Consider the following 21,435-nt stretch of genomic DNA (forward strand, 5'->3'; position numbering starts at 1 on the left):
CTCACTCCTTTCTCTCTCTAACACACTGACTCTCACACACACTTTCTGCCTGTCTCTGTCAGTACAGTGCTGTATCAGTTGGCAGCCGTGAGGTTTCACTCAGTGAGAGCAGCTAATGGACTGATGAGGACGCATCACCAGTTACAGTCAGCACACTGATTTTGTGATTCACCTTGTTTATATGGTTCGTTGTTTTTTCTTTTACTAATGTTCCAAAAATGCCATATTTTTTAAACTGAATTAGTTTTTAACTGATCACTCAGATTTCATATTTTCCAGCCATCAAAAAAATGTATCTCGTGCTGTCAGAGGACACTGCGCAGCTCATTTTACAGTGAACAAGCTTCTAGCGTCTGAGGATAGAACAAAATCTGCTTCCATTGTTAAAAAAATTAAGAGAATATGGAATAAAGTGCTTAAAAAATTGCTGGTGAGGCTGCAGATCTAATCTCCACCGCAGATTTTGCATTATTTTTATATCTAATGTTTGTATTTTATTTTATTACAAAAAATACTAATAATTTGCAAATTTTTTGTAACAAAAAGATAATGAAAATTACACATTTCAGATCATTTATATGCAATAAAAAGTGGCTAATAAAAAGTTCATATATATCATGTTTGAACATGATTATACGTGTAAGCTGCTGCAAGAATATAAATCCCGTACAGTTACACCAGGTCGTCTGTCGGCTCCAGTAGACAGACAAACTTTTGTCTTGTTGACAGCGATGAGCAGGTATTTATCTCTCACCAGAAGTCTGGTTTGAATAGTCAAAAACAGCTTGAACACATGTTCAGTATCCCTCCATACAAGGGTTTAGGTGTGACGGGCATCATTTTGTTTTCACTGTGGATTTTAGTTACTTTTTGAGCTATTAATCTCTCTCAGCCCGACTGCAGTGTCCTTGAAGGGGGATTCCTCTCTGTGATGGTTTTCTTTTCTTTTGTCCATAACCTTTTGTCGTTTTCAGTTTTCAGTTGTCACTGAATTTAAGTTTGTCATTGGTCTGAGGTTTGCGTGTGTCATTTTAGTTTTCACTTAGCGCTGTCCTCTTTTGTTCTATGACGTGGGCGCTGTGAAGCCAGGACCGTTACCGTGATTAAAGACCACACAAATAAACCTGACATGTAATACATCTCTAGACTAATAACTACGCGCAGCCTCCTACACTCATCCAGCTCCTCTGAGACTTCAAGGTCGGTCCAGGGTTCAACCTTGTCCAAGGGCACAGTGGGCTCAAGTGGGCTCTATGATACCATCTCCAGTTCACAGGGGATTAATCCCTCCTGCTGGGTCTGATTATTAAAACCATCAGCCCTCTTGTTACTGGACAGACTGTCCACTTCTACTATAGGTCAGTCTGCTGCAGGAGAGAGAAGAAATACGTAAACAGAGTTTATCTGCGGCTCAGCTCATTTTTGTACTTCAATATTTACTTATTAATTCACCTGTTTTTATGCACATTTTCAATTTTTGCATGAAAAATGGCAGAAACTAAAACCTTTTTGCATTTGGGAAAAACAGGAGATGCGATAAAGGCTGACAGAAACAGATTTTTGAAAACACCTTGCTGGGCCTGCTTATTCTTCTACTGCAGACAACACATTCGTGTCCTGCTGCCGCTCACCATTGCAGGCTCCACCAGAAAGACCAAAAAATAACAAATAAAAAGAGCAGAGTGTTTTTTTTAACCACAATATCCCAAATTCGGGTCTAGACGGGGTCCTTGTACCACGTCACCCCACCCTCTCTATCACCATAGCAACTGATAAAAATACAGTAGGTCCACATAGATCAGTTCACTCATAAAAAAAAAAACTCACTAATGCATCTCAGGTGGAGAGCAGCAGTGAAATGTCCTGGTTTATCAGACTTACCGGTGCTTCATTAATGATGTCGTATGTTACCTTACTTGAAAAGGATTCCAATGAGTTCCACACAGTGAGGTATACACATTTTAAATTTGGATAAAAGAGAGCACTGGTATTGGATCGGTACTCGATTTCGGCAGATACCCTGACTTGAGGTATCAGAAAGACAGAATACATGTGCGTCAATGAGAGGGACCCAGGTGGGACGGTGAGGTTACAGGGAGCAGAGGTGAAGAAGGTGCAGGACTTTAAGCACTTAGGGTCAACGGTTCAGAGCGATGGAGACTGTGGAAAAGAGGTGAAGAGGCGAGTGCGAGCAGGTTGGAGCGGGTGGAGAGAAGTGTCAGGTGTGTTGTGTGATAAAAGAGTAACAGCAAGAATGAAAGGAAAGGTGTTGAAGACGGCGGTGAGACCAGCGATGTTGGACAGCTTAGAGACAGCGGCACTGAAGAAAAGACAAGAGGCAGAGCTGGAGGCAGCAGAGCTGAAGATGTTGAGGTTCTCTTTGGGAGAGACGAGGACGGACAGGATCAGGAACGAGGACATCAGAGGGACAGCTCGTGTTAGATGTTTCGGAGATAAAGCCAGAGAGGCCAGATCGAGGTGGTTTGGACATGTTCAGAGGAGAGACTGTGAATATATTGGTAGAAGGATGCTGAGGTTGGAGCTGCCAGGCAGGAGGTCTAGAGGAAGACCAAAGAGGAGGTTTATGGATGTAGTGAGAGAGGACATGAAGCTAACTGGTGTGAGTGAAGAGGATGCAGAGGACAGGGTTAGATGGAGGCGCGTGATTCGCTGTGGCGACCCCTGAAAGGGAACAGCTGAAAGGAAAAGAAAAGAAGAATTAGGAGAGGAAAAGTTGAATCAGTGCATCGCTAGTAAATACTGTTCAAATTAAATTGCAATTATGACTTAGAAGCTCCATTATATATGACTTGGCGTTAAAATTATTGAAGTGCCATATCATCATGGATGCCGCATGTCACCCAAAGTCCATTGTTCAAGGTGATTAAACCTAATACATGCACTATATCCACTACTGTTTCATCTTGAACACGCTGCCTTCACAAGTTCAAATAATGCATTCAGTTGTTTCCTGTGCTCGTATTGTTTTTGTCCAGTTAGTTTAATCGTCCCTCTGTCTTCTGCTTCGAGATGTGTTTTCCTGCACTCCTCAAAGAGATGTGTCATTTGTAACACTTCGTTTATCACGTTAGTTGAATGTAGTAGATCTTTTTTGGAACCTGCAATTTTCCGACGCGTTCACAAATACATGGGAGTGCTTTAGTAAATGTACACAGAAGATACTTTAAGCATCTGTTTTTTGCTATTTTATTCGTTCAGAGTCCTTACTTGAAAGGAAATGGCAGAAAAACCTCACTTAAGAGCACAATAAAACCCCTTTCTGTTGATAAGAAGTCAGGTTATACCCCCTGGATAAGCCCTGTTTGAAGAAACCCAATGTGATAGATAAGAAGCCAACCGATGCTTCCTAATCCATATTACAAAAACATCACAGGCCTGGATGCTGTCCAAGCATAAAATCAGGGTGATATGGCGTTGCCGTTTTTATCGTCTCCCTGTGTGTGGCTGTCAGAGTGCGCTGACTTGATGCATGCAGTCGTACAGTCACTGGATTGTCAGGAAAGATGAATTTCCTGCTTCTGAGGTGGATCCTGCGATAAGGTCAGTCAGGAGCCGCCTCTGTGTTTAATGGCTGCTCTGTTCCTCTGACAGGAGGTTTAACAGCAGACGAGCAGCAGATCCAACCTGCAGTCTGTAGAACTGAACCTAAAAACACAGCGGAGCTTTAAGGCCGAGGAAATGGCTGATAAATGGATGTAGTTAATTGACGTGCATGGATGAGATGGACTGGTGGAGATTTGCATGAAGGGTTCTCTACATGAGATAACGTGTGGTATGTTGTTGAATGTTTAAATAACGACAAACAGAAAAAAAAGTTTATATATTTGTGTGAATTAAATGAAAACCATACATCATTACCAAGGTGCTTTCAGATAGAGAGCGGTTACAGCTGCGTCTACGGCCCGACAACGTCACTGTTATGTATTTTGATTGGGCGGCAGCAGGGCGCAACTCCACCTCTGCGGCTCCTGGCTACCTCCAGTCCTAATAACCTGCACCATATGTACGAGTTGCTGCTATACACCTACTCTAATCTCATCATCACGTAGCTAACTAGAGCTTGTTATAGCTTAAAATAGATTAAATTATTAGCAATATGACACAATTAATATAGCAAGTTTAGCTAACTAATATCATGAACAGTATTTGTGATACTCACAGACAGGATTTTTCAACTCTGGAAAGTTATCATGGCGCCAACTATTTTATCTTCCGTCACAACGATCGCGAGGTAAACAGTAGAAATATGGCCTTCACATTACAACGTAATCTACCAGGAACGTGCGTTTGCATGTATTTGATTGGCCACCACAGCGCCTTGCCGGATGACGTCGAGTTGTGTTGCAGCAAAAGTTGAGCCTGGGTCAGCTTGACCCTGCATTGGCACTCCCACTGCGTTGACCGACTTGCTCCATTCAAGTGAATGAGAGGGCTGCAGGGCTGAAGTCGGTCTAACGTGCTTGACTTTGGCAGTGTGCAGTATTTCACCATAATACACCACCAAACAGAGGCTTTGCAGAAGGTATGTTCTGTACTCTGAAAGTCCTCTGTACAGCGACTGTAGTTCTGTAGAAAATCTGGTGCGGATTAAGACTTCTCTGCAGACAGAGTTGTACATGGCTAACTGAAAGCTGTCTGAACAGATCGTCCTCAGCTCTGGACTCCACACAAACCAGCAGTGGAGCTGTCACCACTAATGTCTCCATGACTCAGCTGTTTGATAGATGCCCTGTCACACCCCCTTTAAAAATCAGGATTTTATAGTGCAGAGAGCCACACTGCAACCTTGACAAGTCAGCCTATATGGCTTAGGATGAGATGAAGGCAGGAGAAAAGCTGCTGTTTGAACTGGGAGGCAGAGTGATGGAGATGCTGCTATTGGTTTGAACCTTTTTGAAGTGGATGCTTGCCCTCTGTCTCACCCCACCACACATACAAACACACATGCACACACTATGGCTGACTGCAAACCACACCTGGGAAACGACCACAAATTATCAGCCAAATGGTTGTAATTCTTTGGTAGAAATAGACTCCAATTGAAGACCGGTGTTCATTATTTGGAGTCCTGCTCCATTAAACCCAGTTTGCTGCTAAAATAGTAAATCACAGATGGGTGACAAACTAAAGGAAAACCCAACATAAAATGTGTTTGCAAGGTGTCGTTCCACCACGAGCCTCCAGAATTATATTACTGGAGCGAAGAACAACATTCTTCCTAAAGATGTTCCCTCATTTGGTGTTTTGATGATGGTGGTGGTGGTGGTGAGCGCTGTCTAACACGTCGCTCAAAGAAAAATGTCCCATATGTTGGGTTGAGATCTGGTGACTGTGAAGGTCATAGCATATGATTCACATCATTTTCACTGTCGTGAAACCATTTAGTGAGCCCTTGGGTTGTGTATGGAAGCATCTGTATTCATCTATTGAGGATTTTCCTTTAATTTGTCACTCGTCGGTACATAAAATATTTTCAAACATCCTTACCATATTAAGTTTGTAGCAGTGGTTCCAAACCTGGGGGTCGATAAATCTAAGGAGTTGATAGGAAATAGAAAAAAACAACAACTTTGCAGTTAATTGTGAAATACTGGATAATTTCAACTTTACAGGCCTCTTAATGTTGTTCAAATAAAACAATCTGAGAAGTGAACGTCACACCGCTTGCAACTCATAGACCTACATATGCAATCTCTGAGGGCTCGGGAGTAGACATTGGTTAGTTTTAAAGGGTCGCAAGTCAAAAAGGTTCAGAACCACTGCTCCACAGGGTTACAGACCCAATCCTTCAGTCATTAAACCTCAATTTAGGATATTTTACTCCAAAATACTTCACACAGTGATAAATGCATACATGTTTTGAAAAGTTAGTCTGCTGTATTTTTATATAAACAGATTCCACGATACTACTTCCCTTTATTTACTGATAAGAAATAATCATTGCATTTGGTTGTAGTTGTAATAAACCCGAATTATCCTTCAAACATTTGTCAACTGGTATGTTTCCAGGAAAAGAAAAACCTTTTTAAAACACAAAAGGTGATGTGGCCTGTATTTATGTTTAATCAGGTATAAATAAAACCGGGTTGTTAGCATGAATAGTGAATGCCAGCAGACCTTAACAGAGCGCCACCTAGAGAAAAATCCACAGTTCAGTACATGCCACAGTTTTTGGGTCACAATTCGGTTTTCGGTACAGCTGGGAAAACAAAACAACCAGACGATAACATCTTTGCAATTTATTTTAAAAAGTGTAAACCTTAAATGGTGGTTTTGGGCATTGGAAATAATTCTTAATGTAAAGCTTGTGTAGTTCTTGATATTTTAACTTCTTCTGAAACAACCTGAGAAGAAATAAAAAAAAATGGTCGAGGCCATAACCTGTGATGATGGTTCACAAGTGAAGGCAACACAACCCTGATGTCCTGACCTGTGTCACTCGTCAGGACATGCCACTTCCTCTTCCCAGCATCGATGCCTGTCAACATCCAGAATAGCGGCGATTTTGTCACATTCACCTCCTGAATCAACACATCCTGGCTGCTGTACTCTGACTACTATTTCTGCTTGGTATGCTCGTTGGGTGACAGCACGTGACAAGGCTGGCGTGTGTCATAAGCCAAAAAGGTTTGGAGCCACTGATTTAGGCAACAATTGTAGCTGCCAATATACGGCTGCAGCCTGGCTCCAGACCTCTGAGTCTATACCCACATCTCATACTCTCCAGTGATTCAACAGGTCTGATGCTGTGCTCATTGACAGCTGTTTTCTCGGGTGGAAAAACAAGAAGAATGGGGACATCATCGTTCTGCACCAGAGCCAGAAAAATTATGACCAAAATAAATTGCAAAGTAACAATTCGGAAATCGGTATATTTCTTTTGAATTATTGTCCCTCGATACAAAGTGAAGGGGGGTTATAAACAGGGAGGTTATTTCTGCTGGACACACAGAGGTATTTACAGAAAACATCACACCAGAATTAATCTTGGTTAAATATTGGACACTTGGGCACTGAGCTGGATTCATCACTACAGTCACTCTCTTCTGGGAAGGGTGAACATGTGTTTGTGTGTGGCGTGAGCCATTAGAAATAAAAGGTTTAAGGCCACAGAGGTGACATAATTTCACATCATATGGAGCATTTTATGAAAAAGGTTGTTTACTTTCTATTTTCCTAATTTTCTGCAAACTTTGACCCATTTAAAATGTTTCAAATTGTAAAATGCTGCTTCAGAGGCAGAGTTCACTGTACAGTGTGTGTTGCTTTACATACTGTGTATGTGAATATGTGTACAGTAAAACCCTCTTCTTCTTTTCCTTTCAGCTGTTCCCTTTCAGGGGTCGCCACAGCGAATCATGTGCCTCCATCTAACCCTGTCCTCTGCGTCCTCTTCACTCACACCAATTAACTTCATGTCCTCTCTCACTACATCCATAAATCTCCTCTTTGGTCTTCCTCTAGACCTCCTGCCTGGCAGCTCCAACCTCAGCATCCTTCTACCAATATATTCACAGTCTCTCCTCTGAACATGTCCAAACCACCTCGATCTGGCCTCTCTGGCTTTATCTCCGAAACATCTAACACGAGCCGTCCCTCTGATGTCCTCGTTCCTGATCCTGTCCGTCCTCGTCTCTCCCAAAGAGAACCTCAGCATCTGAAGCTCTGCTGCCTCCAGCTCTGCCTCTTGTCTTTTCTTCAGTGCCGCTGTCTCTAAGCTGTCCAACATCGCTGGTCTCACCGCCGTCTCGAACACCTTTCCTTTCATTCTTGCTGAGACTCTTTTATCACACAACACACCTGACACTTTTCTCCACCCGCTCCAACCTGCTCGCACTCGCCTCTTCACCTCTTTTCCACAGTCTGCACAGTAAAACCCTCTATTGCACATTATCTGTTGCGTCTGTCTTTATGGATGCTCCTGGAGGAGAAGCGGCTCTCTCCTTCACCCCAAAGACCTCATAACTCTCCTACTGTCGTCTGTCAGTCCACTCTTTACACACACACACACACACACACACACACACACACACGCTGCAGTCTGTACTCTACTCATGCTTTGCTGTTTCCCTGCAGGGAGAAAGAGAAGAAGCCGAAGGCCCCGAGGACGCTGATCACTGCTGATGGACGAGTCATGAACGTCAACGAGCCCAAGTATGCGTAGACACATTTTCTGTCAAAAAAGTGAAAGCTTTGATAAAGTAGGTTTTTAAAGTAGCTAAAGGAAAGTTTATTTTTTACAACCTGGGTCTTAGTTTTGTGGATTTGGCCATCATTGCTGTCTCTTGTGACAACAATCACTTACCAGCTTTACTGCTCAGATCTGCAGATGTGGGGACTCACAGCAACAGATCACTCATGTTCTCAGTTTTACTCTATTATTATAAAGTTAACACAAAAGTAAACATTTAACCTGTTACCCAGACTGTGTGCTGCAACCATCCAGTACTAGATTCACTGTAGTTGTGTGCTTACACAGTTTTATAGTGCAGTAGATGGTTATAATGGACAATTTGGTACGCTTTTATATTAATTCCTAAATAAATGTTTTAGAAAATGGGGTTAAACTTGGGATTTGTTAACAACCTGTCTGATTGTTTGACTGCTTGTTTTGTTTTCCCTGTTGGATTCTATTACAAAGCACTGTCACTGTGTTATCATGTTATCATAACCAATACGAACAAAAACATGACCCAAGTTGTTTTTCTTTAATTCAGCTTCTTAAGTTAAATCTAACTTAACTAACTTAAGTACATTTACTCAAGTACTGTACTTTAGTACAGATTTGAGGTACTTGTACTTTACTTGAGTCTTTTCTTTTCATGTCACGTTCTACTTCTACTCCGCTACAATTCAGGGGGAAATTATTTTACTCCACCACATTTACACTACATTACAGACAGCTTTAGTTACCAATTACTTTACAAATTAAGATTTTTGCACAACATATGAAGAGTAATGTTTTGTTATAAACTACCCAACTGTTTATACAAGTACAGCTGGAACAATTGGTCAATTAATCAATTAGTCAATTAACCGAAAATAAATTGCCAACTACTTTGAACTTTTAAGTCATTTTTCATGTATAAACATTTCAATGTGAAGATTTGCTAATTTTAACGTATTGTTAATAATGTTGAGGTTTGGACTGTTGGTTAGACACAACAAACATTGTGAAGGCGTCACTTTGGGCTCTGGGTCATTGTGACGGCATTTCTCACTATTTTCAGAATTTTTACAAACCAAACAATCGATCGATTAATGGAGAAAATAATCAGCAGATTAATCCGTAATGAAAATAATCATTAGTTGCAGTCGATACAAAATAGTTCAAAATGCGCTCTGAATCCTCTGGATCTGAATACTTCCTCCACCGCTGGTCAAATCTCATCTGTTGCAGTGGTACAGTATTACCAGCGATAATTGACTGTGAGGAAAATCGATCTATCCACTCGAACAGCGAACGCAGCAGAAAGCAACATAATTGGTTCTTGTTCTGTTCAGCCACAGCAACAAAACACATCCAATCGACTGCTACAATTTTGTTTTGGGGGAACAAATAATAAAGAAAACAGGTCACAACTCCACTCTCATACAGTTTCCCTTCACAGTTCTTCATACCTGTAATGTTTTTTCCTTGAGACCCTCGATTACTTCCTTGCCTTCCTGCGCCTGGTCAAACTGCTCAGACAGTGATGCGGGTAAAAAGCTACCAGGTGCAGTGTGATTGCTTTGTTAGTGGCTTTCGGTTTTTGATCTCTGGCAATGGATTGGCTCGACTGCCATCAGAGAGCTACAGCAGCGTGCTGGGGGGGCAACCTGATAGCTGTGGGCCACCCCGGTCTCCCTCCATTAGCCAGAGGTTTATATCCAGAGCAAGGCAGTGGGTCGAGGCCTTAAAACACGGCTGATTTCATTTTGTAATCTGAGCTGAGGTCAAGAATGTATTCTTTATATGATCTATCACTTTACATCAGCAAGGAGACAGGACAGTATGGTTCACTGCAGCCTGGGCGATAACATTCAAAACATTATGTCAGTAATGTTAATATTTTGGCTTGTAAAGTCATGTTCTGTAGATTGATGCTACTCAAACACAATATGATGTGTGAAACAAAATGTATTTACTGAATTAATTAACTGACTGAATGGCCAAGAATTTGGTAGAGCTGTCAGAGGACTGAGACTGTAGATCACATTGCATGTCTGGAAATTTAGATTGCATTGTGTTTTTGTTTTTTTATGTATTTTTAGCATGCAAGAAAAGTACCACAAATGTAAAAGATTGTGTAAAAATTGTATTATTTATTATTTATTCTATAACACAGAGTAGGGTAATGTTAGTTTAGATGTTTTGTATGGGAGTCGCAGTTTAAGTTTAAGCTCTGAAAGGAGTTGAGGTGTAATTTAACATTTAGGCATTGCAAGTTTGAGAGCTGAAAGCAGCTGAAATCAGTTGAAATGTTATCACTGAGAGCTTTAAAAATTTCAGTTTCAAGTTTAAAGTATGTAGGCAGTTGAGTTGCCAGTGTGTATGTGAGCTCCGAAAGCAGTTGAAATGTCAGTATAACATATAATAATAAAAATCAGTTAAAGCAATTGAAGTGTTAGTTGAAGGCGAAGTGCTGGAGATAGTTGAAGTGTGTGCAGTTTAAAGAGTTGAGGTGTCATTTGTTATGTAAGCAGTAACAACAATTGAAATATCAGTTGAAGATAAAGAACTAAAAGCAGTTGAACTGTCAGTTGAAGAGTAATAGATTAAAGAGGTGGAATTATCAGTGAAGCGATAAAAGTAGTTCCCGTTGAAGTAGAAGGGCTGGAGATAGTTGAATGTTTGCACTGTAAGCAGTTGAAGTTGTGCAAGCCCCGGCAGCAGTTTTATGTTGCTTACAGTATATTTAAACATTAAAAGTTTTTTTTTTTTATGCCTGTATTCTTCCTCTTTGTGTGCATTTACAGGCTGGACTTCCTTCTAACTGAAGATGAAGAAAACAACACCATTGTCTTAGACCTGGCAGTTTACAGGTAGGAACAATGAGCCCAAACTCTCAACAGCTTCATTTATTAAAATATAATTGGAAATCTTTGGGGAGGGGGTTTAATTGATATTAAGCAACCTGGCGTGTTGGTTTATCACGGACTGTTTTATACATTTCTACCCTATCCATATGAACCCTTAATGAAATGCTTGATAAAAAAAGAACTCATTTTGTTGAATAAAACTAAAATTTAAAGCCACTGTGGAGGTACAGGCCCACAAATTATTTATTATTTGGCTTATTCAGCTGTGTTTATGTCAAATATACCTACTTGCTGTACATAACAGCTCTATCTGTTTACAGTTTATTGCTTTGTATTACTTATTTTTGTTTAGCTGTGTGTCGTCGTTGGTTTCCTTCTTGTGTGTTGTTTGCACGGCGAACTTGACGTAGAGCTGCAGTCACATCAAATCGAGCGGGTCTAAATGATTGTACTAGAACTCTCTGGGACCTCAAATTAGAAACATCACAACCGTCATGTTGGTAGTTTGAACCATTTAAAGTCCTGGTTCAATCAGAATGCTCCTCCACAGCTCAGCTTCATGGCTCAAATTGATTCAGGTGTAAAATATGTGTGACCAAAGCTCTCCACCTCCAAAACTGATCCATGTAAACTACAGACCTGTGTCTCTCTATATAAACTGACCTGAACCTCCACTGACTCCCCTCACAGACACATGGACACCTCCTTGATAGACGTAGATGTTCAGCCAATGTACGCCAGAGTCAACGTCAAAGGAAAGGTACGCTGTGGAGATTTTAATACATTAGTTAATAACCTTTAGGAATAGGCAACGCTTATTTGTAAGTTTTTCCTCAGCACTGTTTTGGCTGCACACTCTGAACTTTCCAACAAATGCATACATTCTGGATTTAGACACAAGTCTTAAATCTCTTTCGAATCCTTAAGTTTATAGGTCTGACCGTTGCTCAGCAACATTTTCCATCATAGCGATATTTACAGTCAGTTTTTGCTGATTCGTTTCTGATGTAAGCCTCCACAGTATCAAAGAATATACCTTAAATTCTTTAAAAAAGACAACAACAACATTGCTCCTTTGTGCCATAATGCAGCCTGTGGAGAATCGACTCATGACTTTGATCTTCAGGAAAAATATATAAACCTTTAAAGTCATTTTCATGCATTCTGGAGAGGTGTCCAGAATCATCAGAGCTCCAGGCTCAGTTTCATTCCCCATATATTCATACTGGAAGGTGGCCAGTTTAACCACAGACTGCTGCTGTCAGCCAGTGAAGGTCCTGGCTCAAGGGCACTGCGACAGTAGTTGGCAAGGAAACATTTCTTAATCTGGCCTGTTTGGGGATTCAAACAAATACCCTTGCCTACACAAGCACAAATATGAATGAGTTAAAATCACGTTTCATATACTTCATATACATATACTAGTTTGCATGATATTTCTATTAACTGTAGGTTTTGGTTGGTTTCTAAAGTCTGCAGAAGCACTTAACATGCAGTATAGGTAGTACAAAATGAGCTCTAGTGTTGGTCAGTGCTTTCCAAAACTTGATGAAAGTTAGAGAAAGATTGCTTTTATGGTTAAAAGAAACCAACGTTGGTTGTTAGGAGACAGGATGTGAACCATAATCGCATACTTTTTACGCCCAACTGTCAACCCAGACCAGCTCTCTAAGAGGTTTTGCCCACACCACAGTAATGTCACACTACTTCTACCTATCCTTCTGAGGGGAGACGGTCATTATTCACACTACTATAAGAGGTTGCTTGTCTGGAAAACTTTAATTTGAAGTGTTTGAACAACAGGTAATGCTGTCGTCTCTCTGGTGAAGACAACAACGGTCGGAATGAGCAAACAGCAAAAAGTTCTCCATGGCATGTTTCTGCACAGACAAATGTGTTTTCTGCACAGAAATGTTAGAATTTTCTCATCCTTTTGACATCCAAATATTACAGTGTTAAGTGTAGCTGTTGCTATGTCTAAAGGTGCGTTTGGATTGAACACAAAGCACATTTTTACCATGCTTTTTAAGCAAATTTGAAGGTTTTAGGGTATGTTTGCAGTCTGTGTATTCGCCATAAACAGCCAATGTACTGACAGAAGTTCGCTATCACTTGCTAGTAACATGCGCAGCGACAGTGTTGGGCCTCACCACCACGTGTGGGGAACAAAGACAGGCTCAGCTGGAAAAGGCAAAGCCTCCACTAAGTGGCTTGAATTGAAAACAAAGGCCAAAGAGGGAAACGGCGCCAAACAGCTGTTAATTCCCACTCAGACTCTGTCAGTATCCGAGCCTTAAGAGGACTTCCCTGGACAACCAAACGGACTGACGTATTAAATCGCTACCAAGAGCAATCTGAAGTAAGAGGCTTGTGTCTTGGCAGAGATCTTATACCTGTCTGTCATTTCATCTAAGCTTCATTGTTGTGAATTGTGCTTTGCTTATTGTGGAAAGTAACGGACCGCCGCGTCCCGTTTTGCTGTGTGTATTTCTTTGTGTTTAGCACGATACAGCAATCTGCTATCACTACCACGGGAGGTATTATATTTTGGCTCATCACACGCCCTCTCGTGAACCAATCCATTCATTCACCTTCTTTTAAACGGCGATGACACTAAAATCCCAAATGGCGCTGTGCATTGAGGAAGTGAATGGTGGCGCTGTGGTGAGACCGTCCTTGCGGAGTCCATGTGTAAATAAATCCGTTTGCTGTCTTGTGGAGATCTTCCTATCTGAGCCTTATTAGGACCTTCCTTGGAGTTCTGTGCAGCTGTAAACCGCGACTGACTTGACGTTAAACACGGACTGAACTTGACTGGACTTACAGGACTCACAGGTAACTCTGGGTAACATATGTGAGAAATGATTGTTTCACAAGTGAACAGAACTGAACTGAACTGAAGCAACTGGAAGTGAATATTATTTTGTTTTGGGGGATTTGGGAAATACGAACTGGAGTTCAGAGTTCCTGGGAGGAACTACTCTCTGTTGTCCTTGTTTTTGCCTGCACTTGAACTGTTAATACACCTAACTGAATTGAGATTTATCTATTGTCATGTTTAATTGTTTGTTGGCCTACACTATATGTTTTGCTTTTGGGAAGGTGTTCTTGAGGGTTCAAGATATGGGTGTGAGGTTTTATAATGCTCTGTGCTTGAGTCCTGTGTGCGGTTGACTGGATCATCAAACCTGTTTCTGACTTACTGATTAATTTATGGAGAGACTTTATTACACCTGCTGTGAAGTCATTTCCCGGCTGTGAACTTAAGACTATTTTTTCCAAAATGGCAGCTGTCTAGTGCAAGAGTCTTTCTCTTGTAAATCCAAAATTGATCAACCGAAGTGTTAGAATAAATAAAATACGACCTGTAATCACCTGAGTTTCCTGCCAAAAGTGGAAGATTCAGTGTCAGCGAAAGTTGAGCAGTATTTATCTTTTGTCAGGTGTTCATTTCCCGCTCTGCATGAGATCTTCTGAAGTCTGACTGGTTTATTGTGAAGGGAGGCTCAGTTCTGCATGTCATCGTAACCACAGAGTTTACCTCCCGGGGCCAGATGCATCAAACTCTGACACACACAGACGCACAGACTAAAACTGTGTGTACGCACAAAGCCAGTAATATGCAGACGCGTTCTTTTCGTCAGATTTATAAAGCTATAAATGGACGTATAATGCTCCCTGAATCACTTGTTTGCAAATGGATGTGCCTGCTCCACCTCTCATTAAACCTGTCAGTGTGAAGAACAGCAAAGTAGAAGTGCAGTTTTACCGATTGTGTTGCGTCAGCCAGGTTCTCCAACAGAACAGCTGTCATTAAGCACAGCTGGGGCTATTTATAGTGCCCCCATACCACTAATTCATCACATGTACCTATAAACCATCATTGCAGGGATATCTTAATCATCATCACCATTAAACGTCAGAAGGATGATCAATGATTCATTTATAGAGCTCAAATTGAAACAGACTTTACAAAGTCCTCCACACTTCAGGATCAAATTAAAAGATGATTGATGGGGACATAATGGCTCCAATGTAAGTAAAAAGAATGATCAAATGCATCATAACCAATGATTTAAAATGCCTGTTAATGAGCCTTTGATTGAAATTTAACAGAACACTGTGTAGACACAAAAACAATAATACAGTCAGTGAAATTGGTAAACAACCTAAACAATGTTTTACTCTGAGGTTACGTCTCTCACCTTATATTTCATGTCCACCTCATCATATCACCTGCAGCTGGCTCTAGAAAACTGTATGTGCGTGGGTCTGAAGTCAGCGTGAGGTGACACGTCCTCACCGCACATTCTCCTTTTATAAATACTAGTTAATGTGTGAGAAACGGCGTATGCATGGTTTTTCTGCTTACGCATCGTTCATAAATCTGACCCCAGGTGTCCAGTACGCCATATTTCCCTCAGTAGCACCGAGGAAATATGTGGAAGATTTTAATCTCTCACAGACCACAGCGACCTTAAAGCCTGATTAAACAGCTGTTTGGCCACACATAAATCCAAGAGGTGTAATTTTTTTTTGTTCCTGTCTCCAACCTCCAGCAAACAAATTATAAATACAGAACCCTGCAGGTGTGGAGTTCTTCAGCCCTCGCTGCCAGAGTCCTGAATGTCATGGCTCCACTTCAAGCTGTTTGCGTATTTATGGATGGTTGTTTTATGCCAGGGGTCAGCCTGATTGGACGGGTGGTGTGATTTACGCAGTGATACATCAACTCAGGCCTTTAAAATTCCTTCTAAATATGAACTAATTTAGACGAGCAGGGGAAATTGACTGGAGGAGTCATCTGTGAGGTGTGTATATCAAATCGGCCACATCCGACAGCTGCAGGGCCTGCAGAGGAGTTAGACGACGGCTGGAGTTTTCCTTCTTCTCTGCCTGCTGTTAGCATGGTTTCCCCTAAATTCCCCCTTAAGAATGAAATAAATGTATGTTGAAAAATGAAAGTCTAGTTTTATGCCCATTTTCCTCCCACCGGGATCATTTTGGATTTCATAGGACTTCGCTCCAGTGATTGATTGCCACTGTTCTCAGTTGGAGCTATTCTGGTCACTCTCCCACGTCTTTTCTGGAAAGTGTACCTATAAAAAGGCCCACTAATGATTAAAGTCATTTGACACATTGGGACAGCGGCGGTGCCAGATCAGCGCATTAATCTTGCTAATTAAAGTTATGAATAATTTACTCTGCAGATATTTCAGATGGTTCTGCCTGCTGAAGTAAAGCCTGACAGCTCGACAGCTCAGAGGTCCCAAACCACCGGACACCTGGTCCTCACCATGCCGAGGGTACGTACAGTTACACATCAGGCTGGAACACATGTACGCCTGAACCAGGTACAGGGAACTGCAACAGAAGAACTGAGGAGTGCACGTGTCAAACTCTCCAGAGCCAAAGTACTTTTTCCTTTTCTGAGGATTTCTTTGTGAATTAGTTTTTCAGTTTGTTGAGGGTTATTTTGTGCTTTTCTGCAGATACAAACGGAAATTTTAGCAACATGAATCTAAAAATGGTCGTGTCAATCTGGTGCTCCAACACTTTAGTTCAGAGTTAACTATCAACTACGACTACCACTTTTATTGCCATGAAATGTGGTGCAGACATGCTCCACAGAGGATGAATTCTTATCACTTTGGTGATCCCCTGACATTTCTTCTAGCACTCCTCATCAAATCAAAATTTTTGTTTGCTCACCACCACAGTTTATGAGGTGCCCCCTTGGCTTAGAGGTTACAACGTCAACCATCGACCGCAACGTCCACGGTTTGAGTCCGACTGGGGACATTTGTTGCATCTAGCCCTCATTTTCCATCCAACGGTAATCTCCAGGCTCTTAGATCTGTGTGTCAGTTCCTCCCTTCTAAACACTCTGCAGACACAAATTTAAAACAGTTGTAGTCTGCAAAACAAGTCTTAAACTCGGTCATGGCCCTGCCTTATTATATTCTAACATGTATTGTATTTATCTAGGAAAAGGTTTTGCTGTGCGTTAATGCAGTTTCTCAACATTGGAGCTTTTTGGAGGTTTAGCGTTTTGTCTGTAATTTGCATCCTGTAGGAGGCGACGTCAGAGAAGAAATAGAATCACATGATGAAATGTGAATCAAAACCTAATAATTGTCTTTGAAGAAAAACTTTAGAGGTCTCATTAACTCTGTTAAATTATGACTTTACTGATGAACTTTAGGCTGTTTTTTTGTGATTGTTTTGCTCCTGCCAATGAGGATCAGGCATTTTGTACTCTGAGGTGTAATGAAGGAACTCTTTATAGCGTCTATAAAGGGACACGGGTGCTGATACTGCAGAGTCACTGCTACTATTAATCCTCCATATGGCTTCTGATACATCCTGCGCCAGTAAACAGTTCAGAAATGAAAGTGTGGAAGCTGTTTATAGAGAGTACGAGTAAACACATTTTTTACTTTGATGTGTCTTTTTAGGCTGAAGGTGAAATCAAAGTGACAAAGACCATCCCACGTCCGCCCAGAGCGTCTCAAACCAGACACAGCAAATCGCCTGACCACAATGAAAGGTAAAGATATTCTCCACACCCACTGCAGCTGCAAAGCTGATGATACAGACGTCCTTATAATGCGTGGACAGGAAGGAAAATTAACAAGTTAGCTTCATTATCACTCATCCCCAGCATCTAAATCTCATTCCAAACCAACCTAACAAGTATTTTCATATTTTGCCCTCAGCTTGTTATGTTAATGTCTTTCTCACATGGCTGCTTTCTTTCCTTTATTCTTGATTTTAATTTCTTTATAATATGATACAATATTTTTGACAATGTAAGCAAGCATGTTTAAAAAGAAAATATATTGCAATAATAAACTGATAAAAACCCCCACAAAAATACACATAAAACAATGAACATAAAGACTTAAACCTAAAAATAACAGCAGTGTCCAAGGAAATAGAAGAAAAACACAAAGGGGCTGATGCCAAAAGTACAATAATACAAATACACTTACTGGAGCAACCTCTTATTTCCATTAAACAAACTCTGGTATATACTTTATATATTTTGGTTTACATAACTAATAAAAGTTTGGTCATCTCCTGCTGTATTACGCCTGAGCTAACCACAGGCACACTTGTACTTGATGCAGGAGCCTGCTTGACGCTACATGACTAGTAATGTAAACGAAGGTAATGTTAAGACCTTTGTTTTTAGGTTGCTTTCCCTGAAACATCCAAATCAACTGACCGTTGAAGTGAGCTGACTTTAGCTTCTTTTGCCGCAGCGACAGACATGTTTGGGCAAGGTGAAGACCCACTTAACAGGGTTCAGTTCGCCCCGATTCATTTTCTGATTTGACTTTTCAAGACTGGTAGCGTATCAAACACATTGAAAGACTCATCTTTTGTTTTTAATGTAAAATAAATGAAACACTATTGTACCTCGACTACTTTTTCTGTCTATATGGTGCGTCCAGTGTGTGCTATGCATGTCAATTGACGTCTCAAAATAACAATACTATGCTGTCAGTGTTTGAGATTTTGAGTACTAACCACTAATCCTGCTAATGAATCATTTCTCTGTGAGCTCTTTGTGATACCAAAGAAAATAAATGAGCACATCAGGTTTCAGTAATGTGCTGCATGACCTGCTGCGCGTCACCAGATTTTGATTTCCCCACATGGGTCCTTGATGACATCACAAACTGTAATGAATGAGTTTCCTGTCAGTCCATACTACTTCATGCCTCTTGGTTCTTTTTTTAATTCGTCAGTGTGAACACAAACTACCATGCCACAATTGATTATTTTTTCCTTGATTTGGACCAACTTAACCATACCTTGGGTGAGAAAGAGACCTTTAAAACTCTCAGTAAATACTCTTAAACTAAGGTAATGTTTGAATTTTGAAGTAATACAAATACTGTTATATTTACATGGCTGTTTCTGGTGGTAACAGAAGATAAAATATTAACTAATACAATTGTAATATTAATGAGGAATAAAGAGCGACTAGCAGCAGAGCTGGCCTGCGGGCTGCTGGATGGTCTGTGTGTTTATATGAATTTATCAGAGTCAAGTGTTGGTCTCGGTTGGCCGTGGTGTTAGTCGTTGCGTCGCCTTGAGTTGAATATGCACATTCAAATGCCTCTGGCTTATGAGGTCCCTGTTGTCCTAATTACAGATGCCTGTTGTATTTTAAACGCTCAGCATGATTCATTTTATCAGCAGTGTTGATGATAGCGCTCTCCCTGCTAATGACCATGTACTGGCCACAGATAACCTTGACCAGAACTGCAGCATCACACTGGGATGATACTCACGCAGTATCTCACATATAGTAAAATACTCAGCTGAACAAGTCTTTAACTCCTAGCTTCAGGCACTCAGGCTCCAGCTGCTGTTTGGTTTTTTTTTTTTTTTTTTTTTGTGGTGTGAGGATTCATATCTATTCTTGAATGTGACCCATCACATATTTGGGTATGTAATAGTTCTGCATCACTGATACAGATTTCCCCCCCCCCCCCTTTCCCATGTAACCGCATTTCAGTTACAATGCGAGACTTCACCTGAGCCACAACGTAAATTGTTATTTGGTTTAATTCTTGTTGGCCGTTCTCCATCCAAATACAGCTTGTCTAAAAGTTGTATTCAGCTCACATGTCTTTGATCTAAATCTGTAATACATGTGGCCAAGATGGGCAATGAAACTTTGAATCCAAGAAGAAAACAGATTTAAGTCACGCAGGACTGGTAGCAGCGATATTAATGTGGCCTTACAGGACCATACTAGTCTTTTTGCATGTTGTATATTTTCTACAAATGTATACTTAGGATTACTGCTATTGATTTTTAATTCATGCTGTATTGTTAGCCACACTTGCACTGTGGGTCTGTCAGTCCACCACTTTGGTCCAGAGTGAAATATTGTTGTACTGATCAAACTAGTGCTGTGGAAATGTACATTATCCTGAATTTACCAAGACAACAGGTAAACATGGAAGTGTTGAGTTTTGGATAAACAGCAAATTTAAACAGGAGCAAAGAGTAAAACAGGGAGATGTTTTACTGAAAAACGATTAAAATATTGAGTGAAAGTTAAATTCTTGACTTTGCAAATAGTTTGACAAAACAATCGTAACTCAAGGCCCACTTAGTAGCTTTTCCCCCCAGAACTTTAACCTGCATCTCACAGTCTTCATCAGGGGATGGAGTCGGCTCAGTTGTCAAAAGCTCTGGACAAAGCTAGTCATTTGTCAACTGCTATTTTCACAGTCAAGAATTAACTTTCACACTCGATATTTTAGCAATAAAATGTACTTAATATACTCTAATTAGATAATTAGAACAAAGGCCTGTCTCTAATATAAGCCTGTTTAAAATAAATGCCCTGGCCACTATTTGAAAGTTTACAGAATATGTTATTATAACCTATAACAGAAATGGTCTATAGCTCTGCAAAAGTGAGTATGTCTGCTCAGTTTGCATTGGGTACATGTGACATTATCCAAAAGAACATAAATAGGACATACTGTATTTTCCCACTTTTTAAAAGAGTAAGACTTCTTGACACAACACTAACAAATTATTTACAGTACCTCTTCCTCTGTGGAGTAGACTAAACCATGACGACCGGCTCAGTGAGGTTTAGTTTAGGTTAGCTCAGAGCAGAGCATCTTCTCCTCTTAATGTTACGATCTACGAAAGTGGACTCAAGTGCAAACTCAGAAGTTAGATTTAGGCAAAGGGGTTTTATTGTCCAGTTACTGAGTGGAGAGGTTTGCGGAAAGAGACCAGCTGATGGTGCCACCGGAGTTTGAGCTGAATCCAGGGTCCAGAACCGGTGACGGGAGCGGGGAGGTAGTGAGGACCAGGCAGAGCAGAGACAGGCAGCATAGACAGCTGGGTTGACCAGGAGGCAGGTAGGCGGTGTAGCGGAGCGAGGCAAACTGACAGGTAGGTGATGATCCTGGGCACAACAAACAGAGGTTAGCAAAACTAACAGAGCAAGCGACAAAGATTCTGGGTCTGGGTCTGGGTCTGGGTCTGGGTCTGGGAGCCGGAGCCGTGTACTACTGTGGAGGTTTAAACAACAATCTGGCGACAAGTGGACTGAAGACCGGGGTTGATATACTGCAGGGTGCAGTTGGCAGGACGATGGAATGCAGGTGTGTCGGCGTGGATGAGATGCAGGTGTATCGTTGCGAGAGTCCCGGGGCCGCGCCCCGCCAGCACTCACACACACACACACACACACACACACACACACACATACATACATACATACATACACAAGGAGCGGGACCAACAGGGGACAACACACAGAAACGCCTCAGGTTCCGGCGTGGCCGTAACACTTTAATGGCCACATTAGTCCACAGTGCTGTTTGACTGAGCTCTGTTTCCTCT

At 41.1% G+C, this 21,435-nt stretch overlaps 1 protein-coding gene across 2 annotated transcripts in view; it reads left to right on the top strand.

The window, feature by feature from the left end:
* The window catches only part of dnaaf11 (dynein axonemal assembly factor 11), a 38,660-nt gene that overhangs the window by 8,717 nt on the left and 8,508 nt on the right, over positions 1–21,435 (top strand). The window contains exons 7-11 of one of the 2 annotated variants that reach the window (XM_044219802.1): positions 8,098–8,175; positions 10,981–11,046; positions 11,734–11,803; positions 16,254–16,349; positions 17,502–17,593. In XM_044219802.1, the coding sequence (XP_044075737.1) occupies positions 8,098–8,175; positions 10,981–11,046; positions 11,734–11,803; positions 16,254–16,349; positions 17,502–17,593 (402 nt within the window). The remainder of the gene's footprint in view (positions 1–8,097; positions 8,176–10,980; positions 11,047–11,733; positions 11,804–16,253; positions 16,350–17,501; positions 17,594–21,435) is intronic. The other variant, XM_044219803.1, reaches the window with a different exon arrangement.

Source organism: Siniperca chuatsi, linkage group LG13 (genome assembly GCF_020085105.1).
Source record: "Siniperca chuatsi isolate FFG_IHB_CAS linkage group LG13, ASM2008510v1, whole genome shotgun sequence".
Classification (NCBI taxonomy): Eukaryota; Metazoa; Chordata; class Actinopteri; order Centrarchiformes; family Sinipercidae; genus Siniperca; species Siniperca chuatsi.